The sequence below is a fragment of the Archocentrus centrarchus genome, chromosome 23 (assembly GCF_007364275.1).
Source record: "Archocentrus centrarchus isolate MPI-CPG fArcCen1 chromosome 23, fArcCen1, whole genome shotgun sequence".
In the NCBI taxonomy this organism is placed as follows: domain Eukaryota; kingdom Metazoa; phylum Chordata; class Actinopteri; order Cichliformes; family Cichlidae; genus Archocentrus; species Archocentrus centrarchus.
The window spans coordinates 15,335,970-15,351,037 of record NC_044368.1 but is presented as its reverse complement, the minus strand read 5'-3'; the positions used below and the strand labels follow the sequence as shown (position 1 = coordinate 15,351,037).

The 15,068-nt window shown below is 40.7% G+C and overlaps 2 protein-coding genes across 2 annotated transcripts; both read right to left on the bottom strand.

The window, feature by feature from the left end:
• Positions 1-1,947: 1,947 nt before the first annotated feature.
• Positions 1,948-6,195, bottom strand: gpr85 (G protein-coupled receptor 85). The gene is made up of 2 exons (XM_030719728.1): positions 6,059-6,195; positions 1,948-4,738 (listed from the first exon to the last, which is right to left on the bottom strand). Exon 2 carries the CDS (start codon positions 4,573-4,575, stop codon positions 3,442-3,444), a length of 1,134 nt encoding a protein of 377 aa, XP_030575588.1. The 5' UTR covers positions 4,576-4,738; positions 6,059-6,195; the 3' UTR covers positions 1,948-3,441.
• Positions 6,196-8,053: 1,858 nt separating this feature from the next.
• LOC115773565 (small integral membrane protein 30) lies at positions 8,054-8,785 on the bottom strand. Its single transcript, XM_030720375.1, has one exon. It carries the CDS (start codon positions 8,723-8,725, stop codon positions 8,537-8,539), a length of 189 nt encoding a protein of 62 aa, XP_030576235.1. The 5' UTR covers positions 8,726-8,785; the 3' UTR covers positions 8,054-8,536.
• Positions 8,786-15,068: the final 6,283 nt, after the last annotated feature.

The following is a 15,068-nucleotide window of genomic DNA, read 5'->3' as shown; positions in this document are numbered from 1 at the left end:
TGATTATGAACAATATGTTTTTTTGATGTTTCTCAGGAGAGATGGTAGCTCAGAGGGAAAAGAGTTCAATGTGTGAGCTTGTCTGCCAGAATGAACCGCTTTCAAGCCAGCCACCTCTGCCTGTCATCTCCCCTCAGACACAAAGAGAAGCTGTCTGTCATCTTCCCTCAGACATAGGGAGAAGCAGAATTACTGGGGCACTCAAATGCACATGCCAGAAATTGGGCCAGTGCTCAGTAGTGACACCATTTGTGATTTGCATATGTTGAATGAAAAAAAAGAAAAATAGACCAGTATTCCCTTTAATTTCACAATATCTGACTTGGCCCCTCTGGGGCCTAAGTGAAATGATCAATGTCCAAAATTAAACAGTAATTGCCAGCCTCATAATGAAAATGGACCCCTAATAGATATTTTTCATCAGTGGAAACTGCAGTCCAGGATACAATTACCTGGAGTGTTTACAAGCCATTCCAGTGCCATTTTTTTTTTTTTTGTGTTTTCAGGCATCAAGGCTGAGGTCATTATTTAACAGAATGGATTTTAGGAGGAAAAATATCCACACTGATGTCTGAATCATACAAAACTGGTAGTAACAAATACTGCATTATTCAGTTCATCGGTGTAGATGGACACACTGACTTTTAAACATTGCCAGCATATTGAAATTATAACCTTTTCCTGGAGAAATACCACTCAATTTGAGAATAAATACATCTCTGCCTTGTTGTCTTTATTAGAATTGCTTTGAAACTGTAATGTTATTGAACAAGAGGAGCTATGAGGTTTTAAATGTTTTACATTTGACTCTAGAAAAACATCCAGTTTATCATTCAGCAGGCTAATCAATCTTTACAAAACACGTTGAAGCTTTTCTCTGTTATGCATGTTTCTCGATGAATAAACAATCAAAGGTGGCAAATTTCTTGCAAATACATGTAAATTAAAAAGAAAAAGGTTCATTTGTTCCATTTTGAATATAGCTGCACGTCAATGTGACTTTAAAAATGTGAGAAAGGGGCAAACTGCTATGTCATTTGTGACTGGAAGGCTCAATGTAAGGGCATTCATTATCCCAGAGTGGTTTGCCATTACGCCATATGGGAGTTGCATATATTACATGTGAAATTCAGTGGTATTCCTCTTTAACACAGAGCCAAAAAAGAAAAAAGAAAACTGCAGAGGTATGTGCCCAGGGTTAAATCCATGGAGATTACCACCATTAAATGTCAAAGACACTTCATATTCAGTGACAAGGTTTAGCATACAGTATATTCTCTTCTGGCAAGCTGTTCCAAGGACTCAAATGACAGAAAAGATTGGGTTCTAAAAGACATATTTAAAATATTTTTTTTCACGTCTTCCTTTTATAAAACGCATGAATATATACACATATAAAACCTTTGTAGAAATCACCACAAAACGATCACTTAGATACAAAATATGCACATTGTAAGTAGTGGCTTTATAATACTAACCAGTCAGAAAGTAACAGTTTTACCCCATTGGTAACTCTTTTATAATGAAGCCTGATGAAAAATTACCCTTCAGAGAAAGAAATGTACATGTTTAATCTCTTTGCCTACAGTTGACCAGTCAAGATTTAAAAAAACACATCTACTGGCTGTTTATATGGCCTTACTGTATGCTCGCAACCCAATGACGGGGATAAAAAGCAAATTTTGCAAAATGGAAACTTTTTATTTTCAAAAAGCAACAGATTACACAGTTAACTTTCAGCAAATGCAATCCTAACTGAAACTGTACTCACATTCGGGACTTCAAAATGAAAGACTCACATACTTACACACAATCTATCTATAATATACAAAAAAGAATACATAATAAATATTAAAATGGCCACAAGAGAAAAAAGTAAGTCACTGAAACAATCAGTAGAGAGCAAATGTAGGGAAAGTAGAAACAAGACGGTGTGCCTTAAATGTCTTTTTTTTTTTTTTTTTTTTTTTTCCTTTTACATTTTTTACAAATTGTGCAAGATTTCATACTAAGGCTCTGGTCTTGAAGTGACTGTTGTCTGATCCATACACACACATATACACACACACGCACACACACACACACAGACTCACACACTCTCCCTGTGCTCTGAGCACTCTGTGGGGTGTAGCAAACCATTGCAGAATAAAAATGGGTTGCTCAGTGTATGGCCTGTGATGCTCATGGGAGTGGACCAGCTTTTAAAAAATGAACATGCACTTCACGCTAATGTGAAAAAGAAAAAAAAAAACAAAACTCCCCTTGCACCTAAAGAAAAAAAAAAAATAAAAGAAACACATTTTCAGGAGTGATTGAAAAATAAACCCCAGAAATATGACAATATCATAACCATTAAGGCAAGAACACCTGGAGTGGCATCAGCAACACTGTAACAATATGATAGTGTTTAGGTACATGGATATGATGAAACATTTAACTATTTCTTCAATGTCTTTTTTGAGCACAAAGTTGTTCTTAAAAGCAACTTTAAAAAAAAAAAAAAGATTCCAAACATCATTTCATCTTTTTTTTTCCTCTTTTTTTTTTTGTTTTTTTTTTGTTTTGTAAAAGGTGTTAGGAAAATAACAATGCCAGACACTAGGGACATATGGATCATAAAACTACAAGAAATAATTTCTAGATTTAAGTTGCAACTTCAAAACCACACATTGTAAATCCCCCATCGTTAAGCCCCCGCCCGGTAAATGAAAGAGATATCACTTACATTAAAACCATTTTATCCTCTTGTGATGGTGTAATCCAACAGTTTTTGCTTTACTTACAGCGATTGTGTAGTCTGTTGCAAATTAAAGCATTCATTGTTTAGTTTGGAGGGGGGGGAAGGGGAAAAAAAGTTGTCCTTGCAATGCAACTGTCGACCAAAAAAAAAAAAAAAGCATCTTTACATCTTCTTTTTAGTGCAACTCTTAAAATGTAAAACATTTCCAGTGATTCCTTGAGAGGTATCATTTCTTTTTTTTTTTTTTTTTTTCTTTTTCTTTTCATACTTACGTATTTCACACCTCACAGAATAACATGTCTTCAAAATATCCAAAGCAAGAGGTCTTGTTTTCATTGTTTTGTCAAATCTCTTTTTTTTTTTTTCAACTTTTTGCTTCTCTGCATTGGCATGGCCTTCCACAATGTCTGTTTACTAGAACATAAACACAGGAGGTGATCCATTCCCCCCGTGGTATTCCCATTCCCTTCAGCCTCCATGTTTGATACGATTTATATTCAATCACCCCAGCACAGCCACGTGATTGGCAGTCCACCTTCAACCTCTGAAAACAAGGGTCGGGAGAAGGAGGAACAGGCGAAAACTGGAGGATGAAGAGAAGAGAGATAGAAACAGAGTGCGCTGTACAATGGGAACAAGCCCAGATCAAGATCAATCAGGGTAATAGAGACATAGATGAGAAAAAACCCAAAGCAAAACCCTCATATAACACAGTAGGGTTCCCTTGGTAACCTGGATTTTCTGCAGTAGAGGAGTGTGGTGCTGAAGCAACGCCGAAGCTCTCTGTTGGAGAAGATGCAGATGAAAGGATTGACCCCAGCCTGGGCAAAGCTCATCCACACAGCTGCTGTCAGGTAGCCTCCAGGGACAACGGGGCCCCTTGCAAACACCCGCCAGTAGCAGGCGACCAGGTAGGGCCCCCACAGTGCCAGGAAGAAAAACGTCATGATGTAGAACATCCTACTAATCCTCTTCTCAGTTTTGAATTCATCCAATACCAGTAGACGCCTGCGGCCTGCTGCATTGCTGTTCTGCCGGATGCCCAGCAAAGTGGGCGGGGTGGGGCCTCTACCAAATCCAGCCAGCCAGTTGGCTGCCGCCTGCCCGCTGGCGCCTGGGCCATGGAAGGTCCAGTTCTGACTGACAGCAGGCACAAACTGGACGGGCTTCATCTTTCGACGGTCGTGGACGAAAAAGATGAGCTTGAGGTAAACCAGCTGTGTGGCCAGGAGGATGAGTGCCAGCAGGAGCATGAAGCCCAGGGAATCATTTGCCCTGAAGGAACGGTGCTGGAATGTGCACTGGTCCTCCTCCCGGATAAAAGAGTACGTCCCTACATCTAGCACCGGTGGGAACGCCATAGCCACAGACAGCGTCCACACCATGCAGATGACAGCCAAACACGTCCAGAAAGTCAGCCTCTTGGTGTAGAAACGGTGGTGCGCGATGGCCAGGTAACGGGTGACGCTGACGCAGAATAGCATGAACGCTGTGTGAAAACAGGAGAGCACACCCAGGAAGGCGATCACTTTGCAGGTCAGTGTGCCGTAGGTCCAGGCAGATCCATTCTTGACCGAGGTGAAGACAAAGGGGAAGCAGATGGCAGAGCGCAGGATGTCAGAAGCACACAGGTCCAACAGGAAATAGTAGGGCGCTCGGTGCAGGCTCTTGTCTTTGACCAGCAGGATGGAGATTAGGAGGTTTCCAACCACACCGACTCCAATGATGAAACCCAGAGAGGTCAGTTTGAGGAACGTGGTGAGAGGAGAGACATTCTGCAAGATGGTGTGGTCCCCTGCATGGCTATAGTTCGCCATAGATGGAGGAGGGATCATAAAGATAGCGAAATAGCTTCAGCCAAGTATCATGATCTAGAGGTGGCAGGGGGAGGCGTTAGATCCATTTGGCGGTGTGCTTTGAAGAGGTTTCCAGGCGTATAGGCAACCTCTCCTCTAAGGCATCCTTTGTTCCTTTGTCTCATCACACCTAAAAAAATCCCTGAAAAATATGATCCACCCATCAACATTCAGTCCCATACAACAGTTGCATTGTTTTAAGTTACACCTGCAAAATCTATGTCATAAGCATATTTTCCTCTGCCTGACATTTATTTCATTATTTACTTCTGTCTTTTTTTTTTTACATTTTGACTGGCTCAGTGTAGAGCTCTGCCTCAGCCTGAATACTTTGTCTACAGAGAATCACAGACAGTAATCGAGCTCGATTAGACTAAAGCATTAATGCGTTACACCAACAGAATATTCTGTCCTGTCGTTTCCTTAACAAAAGCAGCACAATGGCAAAAAGCACAGTCCAACCTTCATTACCAAGCGACGGATTTTATTTTTTAGCCGCGTCTGTCGGAAATCAACGAGTGACACACACACACATACACACACACACACAGAGAAACACACAAAATAAAAATAAATAAAAACAGGTCTGGGTTTGGATTTCTTGGGGATATTTTCGGCGCACTGTGAAACATTAAGAGAAATGCAGTCCAAAAATAAGCTCTTCTTGATCACACCCTGCAGAACAGAGGAAGGCTCTCTGAATCGGTGGATGCCTCGAATAAACTTACCCCAACCTTTATGCGTTGTGGTAAATCGACGGAGGGTGCGTACGCGATAAAGCATCCGCGTTTTTGTCTGATTAAAGGTTAACTGGATTACGGGTCTTGCGTTAATAAGCGGTGTTCTCATTAGGGCGTCAATTGAGCCAGCCTCCATTTTCCACATCATCTTTTATATTACTAATTACAAAGAGTTAAGCGAACATAGCATGTAACACTCACTCTGTGAAGCACATTCGGCGTAATTATTTTTGTAATGTGAGGATGTGATTATCAGTAGGGATGGGTTGAAAAGGATGGGGAAAATATGACTCTGAAGAAGCGCGCTGGTAACAATATTAAAGAAAGCTCTATTCCAGATAAATTTTTGGAAAATTCCATAACTTATGGTAATGCCCCATTTCATTAATAAGTGCGCTTGTGTCTACTTACGCATTTAAATGTGTCCTCCGATTGTGAGTCGAGTAGGGATTTTTTTTTTTTAATGCGCGTTTGAATCCGATAGATTCGAGTTAAACACAGAACAGAATTAATCAATCGCCTTTGCGTCCCAGTCGGCTGGATGAAGCACAACAGTGTAGCGGATCCGCATGTCCATTATACTAGAATAATTTCCAAGTCTCCGCTATGATTTGCCCAGAATCGCAGCCACCACACAAGACAAGGCCAAAAAAAAAAAAAAAAAAAAAAAAAAAGAGAGAAGAGAACGAGAGAGACAGCCGAGCACAAGATCAAAATCCTACCTGTTGACAGTCCAATTTCGTGTCCCTCCTGTTCGTTATTTACATTGCACAAATCGTGCTTTTGCTGTTTTAAAAAGCCTGCTTTGTTGCCTGCCCCCTTTTTTCCTCCACCGTGAATATCCTACAGTAAACGGAGCGCACTGCGCATGCGCACTGCATCCCCTATTTGTGATCCAAGACGCGTCTTGTCTCTTGTTGCAGCAGCAGCAGCGGCGGCGGCGGTTAACACCGTCTCTCTCACGGTAACATCTGCTCAACGGGGCCGCTGCTGGACGGTAACGCGTTACAGCAGCATCCCAGTGGTTTCCTCTGGTAACGTTCAGGGTAACGGATCACTCTTTTACTGTTGAGTCTACACTTAAAACTGTCTGTGAAAGCATACATTTATATGATAGTCCTAGATTTTATGGGGGAAAGAAGAAGAAGAAGATTGAAATTGGATTTTCACATCAAAAGCCAAATGTGATTCATTCTAAACCAGCCTGTTTTTTTTTTATATATATTGTAGTTTCAACCCAGTTTGACCTCTTTCTGGATTCAGACTGCAGCGCCTCTTCATTCTGTTCTTTCAATTTTTGCTCATACTTCACTCTGCAGGAAACTCCACCAATATGTAAAACATGAAGATTTAAAGAAGACCTCAATACTATATATACATAATTGAAAAGCACTTTGCGCTGCGTTGTTCATTCTTCTTCAGCATGACAAATTCATAGGATATTTGATTTCTCAACCATGTATGGGGACCTGTGATGCCAGGAGAAGTCTAACAAGTGAATACTGTTCACTTGTTAAATGCTGCAAAGATACATTTTAAAAATCCCTGGTGGAGGAATCATGAATTAATAATTACGGTACATGAAGGAAACATATGGCTACTGGTAACTGATACAGCTTCTGTACAGTAGGGAACACTGTGGAGTGGGCAGATTTTTATGCTTTATGGAGTAGTCACCTTTCTTTTAAACCACATATCATGGAGATATTTACATTAAGTTAATGCCTTTAAAAGAAAATGTGATATTTGCTGAAAAAGCACTCATTTTGGTAAGGTCCTATTTCACTGTGTAATTATCAGCCTAATCATAATTTAAATTGTTGGCTGTATAGCGTAGTAAAGCTGAACACATACTGTTTATTATACATCCGTTTATTCAAAAGGAATATTTGAAAAGACAAATGATAAGTGGAAGAGAACGGATGGATGGCTGATTATAAGAGGTGGTGCTGTGATTAGCACTGCTGCTTCAAAGCAGGACGGTCCAGGGTTCAAATCCACCAGCTGGCATGGTCCCTTATATTCTCCCTGGGTATTCTTGCTTCTAAAGACATGCATGTTAAGTTAGTGACTCTAAACTGATCCTAGGTGTGAAAATGAGCATGAATGGTTGCCTGTATCTGTGTTTGTCCTCCCAAAGATTGGCAGCCCATCCAGTATGTACCCTGCTTCTTGTGCTATGAGAGCTGGAATGGGATCTGGCCCAAATGTGATAAGCGGAAGAAAATAAATGGAGTTTTTTTAAGTGTGTCATACTGTATAAAATTAAAAAGATAACATTATCTGCAGACCAAACAGTATTCAGCATTAATTAAACTAACAGTGTAACAGTTCAATGAGATGAACAGCAAAAATAACAATTTTCATTAAGATTTAGAACTGAAATCTTGGTAAAATACTCCATAAAATGTAAACATTTTGTGGTTTTCATCTTCCATAAAATGCAACTAATGACCTTTTATTCTTTTTTTTAATTATTAAACTATTTAAACTTTTTAGACAATCAGCCCCCAGCCCGTGCTTTGCTTTGTTGTCCAAACTTGCAGACACACTTGAACTAGATACAACTGCACAGGAAAGGCGTGACAGGCCGAAGCAACAATATACAGACGGCAGATTGTAATGTTTGCTCTGCAATCTGCAGCTAAACCCGGTTCATTTTGTAGGGGATCTGTTCAACCTGTATGCAAATGAAGCACTGCCTCCACACACGAACATGAGCTGTCGAGTGTCGCATTTATTCTACATGTTTAATTAGCAACAGTGACAGAACTGCAAAACAAACTCCAATCATGTGACATTGCGCATCAAACAGCGACAGGAAATCGCAGAGATCACTTAAAGCATGGAAATACGCGCCGTGCACAGTGCAGGCATGTTAGGGAGAATACAACCCGCAACAACTACAGCAGTCTTTTCATAGTGAAGGCAACGGTGTTTGGTCCTTAATAATCTCAGCAGTGCAACAAACTACAGTTCCTGTTTGGGGGCTTCCTGGATGTTTTTGCTCCACCTTCTCCAACTCCGCGTGGTCCTCGTTGAACTTGCCGCATTAATTTCAGTAAGGCACGTTTCTCATCAGTCTTTACGACACAAACCTTGTGCCAAAAGATCCTTTATGATCACATAAAGTAGCATTAATGCGGTGGATGGTAGCAGGTGAGTACAGGAGAGGCGCACCGCCGGAGAAATCCGTCTCATCACAGCTGTCCGTTCCGCCGCCGCGCGTACCAGCCGAGGCAGGCGCAGAAACCCATCACTGTCAGGACGGTGCACAGCAGCAGAGCTAAAGCGTCTCCCGCATCGTAAGCCTCTACCGGGGGGATGAGGAACAAAAACAGTAGTCCGACGATCAACGCGGCGCTTGGAAGTTCAAGTTTGGGAGCCATGTTGAGCTTTTCCGCTCTTGCTGTTGACTTTCGGGAAGCTGGAGCGCCTGCGTCAAAGTCAGATGACAGCAGCGGTGCGGCTGGACTTCCTGGTGCGCTCAGCCAATTGCAGCGCTGCTCAATCTTAGGCTGACGTGTGTCACACACCCCCTATTCAGTGGCACAAAAACATGATTGCAAAACTTTGCCATCTATTGAGTTTTCTTTTTTTTTCTTTTTTCCCCCTCTTGGTTAAATTAAAGAGCAAACAGATCCAAATTCCAAAACTCTTGTAGTTTTTCTGCAGTTAGTGGATTTGCGACATTGTTCTCCTGATTAGTGATGATTAGGCTGACAGGCTGTCAGGGTTTCTTGACTCTTCCCTCAGGCTCTGCTGTAAAAAATGAAACTACTTTGCATCAGCAGTTCTTGTCTGAAGCTCATTATTCTCTCTGAAGACGAGCACATGTTGACATGCATCAGATATTACTGTGTGTTAATCACGGTCGGGGGGGGGGGATGCCTACTGGAACCACATTGCAGAAAATTTAAACTTTCTTGATCCATTTTACTATTTCATTTTAGGCTGCAAAAATATTTCATACCTAACCCTTATCTCCAAGTCCAGCCTGGCTGCTTGTTTTGCCTCACTACTCCCTTGATCTCCTGAAAAATGGGAAAGTGCTTCATATCGGCTGTGTTGCGGTGACTAAAGAAGCCAGCATCTCAGCTCATGCTGCAAATTGTTTGGCTTGTAAGAAGTGCAGGGGGGGTTGCAGGGTCTATAACTGTCTGTGTGCTCTCTCAAGGTACTCTGCCTGGAATTTAATTAGCACGCAGAGGCCAAAGTAAAATATTGACCTTGTAAGGCTGCCATACCTCTGTACCTACCTGCTCTGAGTGAGGAGATGAATGGGCACACATTCCCTCAGTGCACTCTCCTTGCTTCCACATCTCACCTGCTTCTGCTGTCTGTTTGGCACTTTGTTTTGCATATACACGCACACACACACACACACACAAACTTTTGTGAGTTCTATCTGATCTCTTGTGGATGCCTTCAGCACACTGCACGGCAATTACGAGCTCATCAAAGAGCAGGCTGTATAGAACATAGACTATTTCATAACACAACTGAATCTGCTTTTTGATCTGTAACACATGCAGCCTGTCTTGAACATCAGCACGTTTTCTGGGTTTCCATGATAACTGATCAATAGGAGAATTAGAAAATATCCAGAAATTAGTGTTTGACTAACAAGATACAACAAAATCTCTCCAGTGGGTTTTGCATTGTAATGTGCTGCCAAAAAACAGGAGGCACTGAACTTTAAATTGTTAAGCAAGCAGCAGATCAAGCCCTTCTTCGTTTTAATTTTGATGATTAGTAGCTAATGAAAACCATCTCAAATTATTAAAATACTTTGTTTCAAGTTTGATTAAATTAATATTTAAACAGCATGGATACACATGACAACAATCGCTGGGAAATCTGCTGACTTGACAGTTGTCCAGATGATGATCGACCCCACCACATGGATAGTAAGCCACAGAAGGCGATTGCTGAAAAGGCTGGCTATTTCCAGAGTGCTGTATTCAAGTATATTAACAGAAATTTAGCTGGAAGGAAAGTGTGGCATTTAAAGATGCACAAGCAACAGGGATTGGTGAAACCTTAAGAAAATTGCCAAGAAAAGTTGATTCAACAACTTGGGAGAGCTTCACAAGGAGCGGACTGAGCCTGGTGTCAGTACATCAAGAGCCACCGCGCACACACACGTCGTCGGGAAAGGGGCTACAGCTGTCACATTCCTAATCAAGCCACTGCTGAACCAGAGACGACATCAGAAAGTAAATAAGATAAAAGTAAATTCTGGGTTTCATTTGAAAAACGAGGTCCTGGAGTCTGGAGGAAGAGTGGTGCGACAGAATCCAAAGTTTTTCATGTCCAGTGTGACAATTCTGCAGGCTGTGGTGATTTAGGTCACCTTCTCATCTGCTGGTGTTTGAGGCGGTTGGTCCACTGTGTTTTTTCAAGTCCACACTCAATTCAGCCCTTTACCAGGAGATTTTTGAGATTTTTAAGCGCTTTATGGAGATGCTGATTTCCTTTTCCAGCAGGGCGTAGCACCTGGATCCAGTGCCAGCACTACTACGAAATGGGTTGTTGGCCATGTTATTACTGAGCTTGATTGGCCAGCCAAGTCACCTGATTTAACCCCATAGAGAATCTATAAGACAAGATGAAGGCTGCTATCAAAGCAACCAGGCCTTCAACAACACCTCAGCAGTGCTGCAGGCTGGTTGCCTCCATGCCACACTCCACTGATGCAGCATTAGGAGGAGAAAGGAGCCTCAACCAAGTAGTGGTTGTATGAATGAAGATACTTTCACAGAAGGTGGACATTTCTGTATTGTAAATCCTTTTTTGACTGATCTCAGGACTTCTCATATTAATTTTGAATACATTAAAAGGATTAGGTAACGTATTTATAACCCCTTTTTCTAGGAGTTTATGGTGCGACATTTTATGAGTCTGAGGACATGTGTGTCTGAGAGGAAACATTAAAGCTGAGTTCCCACTGCCCTGTTACCTGTTGTATTGTTGATTATTACAAAAGACTAAACTAAAAGAAGTAGGGCAGCAGGACATGGGATGCCTTAGTGGAAACTGGATCAAGTGTTCTCTTTTAGTAGAGGAAACAAGGCCAGCATACCAGCATTTCAATTATCTCTGACAAAACAGCAGCATTTGATGCCCTGGGAATAATCACAAGAATAATCACAACAAGCGGTTCCTGCCTGCTTGATTACGAGCTTACTCTTAGGAAATGGAAGCTAGTTCATGTAGGTTACAAATATTAGGAATTAGTCCCACTAGATACATGAATTTCTGCATTGTTCCAACACTGAGTCATAAGCAGCTCTCACTCAGTGCTAATTTGAGGCTCATGGTACACACTGAGAATTCTAAGCTTCTAAGAATTATCACAACAAAGGACGAATTCTACCAACACATTGAGAATTTTAGGCTTAGAATTCTACCAACACATTGAGAATTCTAAGCTTCTAAGAATTCTAAGAATTGTCACAACAAAGGAAGAATTCTACCAACACATTGAGAATTCTAAGCTTCTAAGAATTCTAAGAATTGTCACAACAAAGGAAGAATTCTACCAACACAATGAGAATTCTAAGCTCAAAGCCAGTATTCAAAGATCATATTCAGAATTGTGAGAACAATGTCTTAATTCTAGCAGTGCACTGAGAATTCTAATATCAAAGCTAGTATGAAAGAAAGATCAAATTAAGAATTGTCAGAACAAAGGAAGACGGAGCGCGACGTGAGGAGGGCGTTTAGACGTGTAAACACCAGGAAAGCGGCTGGACCAGACGGTATTAGTGGACGTGTCCTTAAGACCTGCGCTGACCAGCTGGCACCTGTGTTTACACTGATATTCAACCTCTCACTGAAACTGTGTGTGATTCCCACCTGCTTTAAAAAGTCCATCATAGTCCCTGTCCCAAAGAAACCACACCCCAGCAGCCCCAATGACTTCAGGCCCATAGCACTCACCTCTGTGGTGATGAAATGTTTTGAGAGACTCATCAAGACATTCATCACCTCCTCACTGCCCACCACCCTCGACCCACTACAGTTTGCATACCGGCCAGACAGATCCACAGATGACGCCATATCCTTCCTCCTCCACAAGACCCTTTCACACATAGACACCGGTAAGGGGAACTATGTGAGAGTGCTGTTTGTAGATTACAGCTCAGCATTCAACACCATAGTTCCCTCCAGGCTGGTCTCTAAGCTGCTGGACCTAGGCCTGCACTGCAAAAACTACCTGTCTAAATATAAGGAAAAAACTACTTAATTTGGAAAGATTCAGACTATAATCAAGTTAAATATTCTGCCAGTGGATTGAGATAATTACACTTGATAAGATTTCTTGAAATAAGACAAAATATCTAGTCTTTATACAAGTGAGAAATAACTTAAAACAAGTTGTTTAACACTCATTTCAAGTGCTTTATCAAGTCAAATAAACTCAAAACTAGCCTGCCAATGCTTCTTTCAGTGTTTTTTTCTTTCTCACTTTGAGAGAAAAACTCTTAAAACAAGAGGAACTAACAGCTGTTCTTCTGAATTCAAGAATTGCTAATTCTACATATTCTGTCTTAAAATAAGAAAGCATTTACACTAAATGAATCCAAAAACACAGTACAATACACAACAGCCTTTATTTAAATTGCTTCTCCAAATAGCAACAATAGTATACAGCATTGCACACATGAATGTGCAAAACAAACCCACACAGAAATGGTAATGTTGAGGTTGTAATGCAAGTAATGCTATACATTATACATGGTGTCATTGAACTAATAGTAACTTTCAATTACAACTAAAAACTGGTAAAGTTAATTAACTCTAATCAACATTTAAAGCTACTGAAACTCACATTATAAAGCAGAACATTTGAAGAACAGATGATGTGTTTGTATTAGATAAACAAAAATGAAGAATTTAAATGTCTTTTTACAGCTCTTATGTTAGGTTAAAACTTTCCAACACAGACATGAAAGTCGTGTACCTGTACAACTCTACTCCTGAATAAAAGCCTTCCACTCTGCCATGGCTTTTTTGTATGAGCTTGTGGTGTCTCGCTCATGGATACTGTCCTTTAACACTTCAGTCTGAATGACAGACAGAAGGGTTGCCACACACTTTGGATATGTGAGATGCAAGGTGTAGTAGTATGCCATCAGATACAGCAAACCTTGACGGAGGTCTTCTTCAGCAAATGTGGTGATGGGTGTGGTTCCAATTGCCATAATACAGTGGGACCCATCAAAGAACAAAACAGGGCTGAAGAGAGATCTCCTCTGAAGGTAGATGGCTGGATCTTCTGTTGGCTAAAGAAAAAAGGACAAAACAGAGAAGAGAGACATTAAAAAACTAGCTGAGCAGTCAAACTACTGAGACACTATTATGTATATATGTGTATATATATATATGAATCATCACAATCATAGAATACACGTGGTACAGCTCATCTTCATATCATTTTGTTTCTTTAGTTTGAAAAATGCCCTACAGAAAATGTCAAATATGCCTGCCAATGAAATAATTATGACAAGATTAATTGTGTCTTAGTCACTGTTAGTAGTCATACTCCACATACTTTGGGAAATGACAGAGATACTGCACCTGTAATGTTTTAAATCTGTTATTACTTCCAGTTTGTTTTGTGAATTTTTATGATTTTAATGAATTTTAGTTTAATTAGTTATTTTTAATCAATTTATTAGTGTTTCCTGTAGACATTGGTCTGTATTTGTATTTTGGCAGGCCACGCTGTCCTCTGACCAACACAGTGCTGCAGAAATTTCAGTATCAATTTTCAAATGTAAATTCTATTATTTTTAGGAGCAGAGATGCTTAAAAAGGACCAAATAAATTGCCAAAATGTCCATCACAGCCGACCACTCTCACCCTGGGCACAGACTTTTTGACCCTCTCCCCTCAGGCAGGAGGCTACGGTCCATACGGACCAGAACCTCCCGCCATAAGAACAGTTTCTTCCCCTCTGCTGTTGGACTCATGAACAATTACCCTAAGACTGTTACCACCACCCTCCACAAACGCTGATGACCCTATGTCTATGCACCTGTCTGACTGCACTGATGTACATATTAGTGGAATATAGTCTACATTCTTTTATCTTTTAATTAGTCTCTGCACTGTATATTTTGTAATTTTGTAATATTGTGCTATAGTTATAGCTCTAATATCTCTGTATATTTGCAATTTGTATACTTGTATATTGTCTTATAGTTTTTATACTTATTTGTTTTTTTCTGTAAGCACGAAGTACCGCAGCAATTTCCTAATGCTGTGAACCTGTTCACCCATATGGCAATAAAAACCTTCTGATTCTGATTCTGATTCTGATTCTGATAGACTGTCTGCATTCAGCTAGCTGCCCTGTTTTTTCTTTTTGGCGGTTTAACATGGCCTGTTGGAGGTGTATGATTTGCTTTGTTTTTTGTTGCCTTAACATTGAAGTCTCTCTTGAGCCATATTAACAAAACACATAGCCGCAGTCCAAACTTCCGAGTCATATGCGGAATAGATGGTTGCACAGAGGAATACAGAGTCTTTAACTCTTTTTACTACCATATCAGACGCACTCATGCTCTGTATCTTGCGACTGGGAACCCTCCTACCCAGTGGATGACAGTAGCATCATCTGACTTATCACATGCTGCAGGTGAACATTTTGACATACCAGTTTTTTCTGACTGTGCCACTAAAACACAAGGAATGCAAAGGACCGACAGTGAGGTCAACATA

What these genes read in the sequence shown, in the direction of transcription:
- gpr85 (XM_030719728.1), bottom strand. Translation starts at nt 4,575, where the DNA reads ATGATCCCTCCTCCATCTATGGCGAACTATAGCCATGCAGGGGACCAC.
- LOC115773565 (XM_030720375.1), bottom strand. Translation starts at nt 8,725, where the DNA reads ATGGCTCCCAAACTTGAACTTCCAAGCGCCGCGTTGATCGTCGGACTA.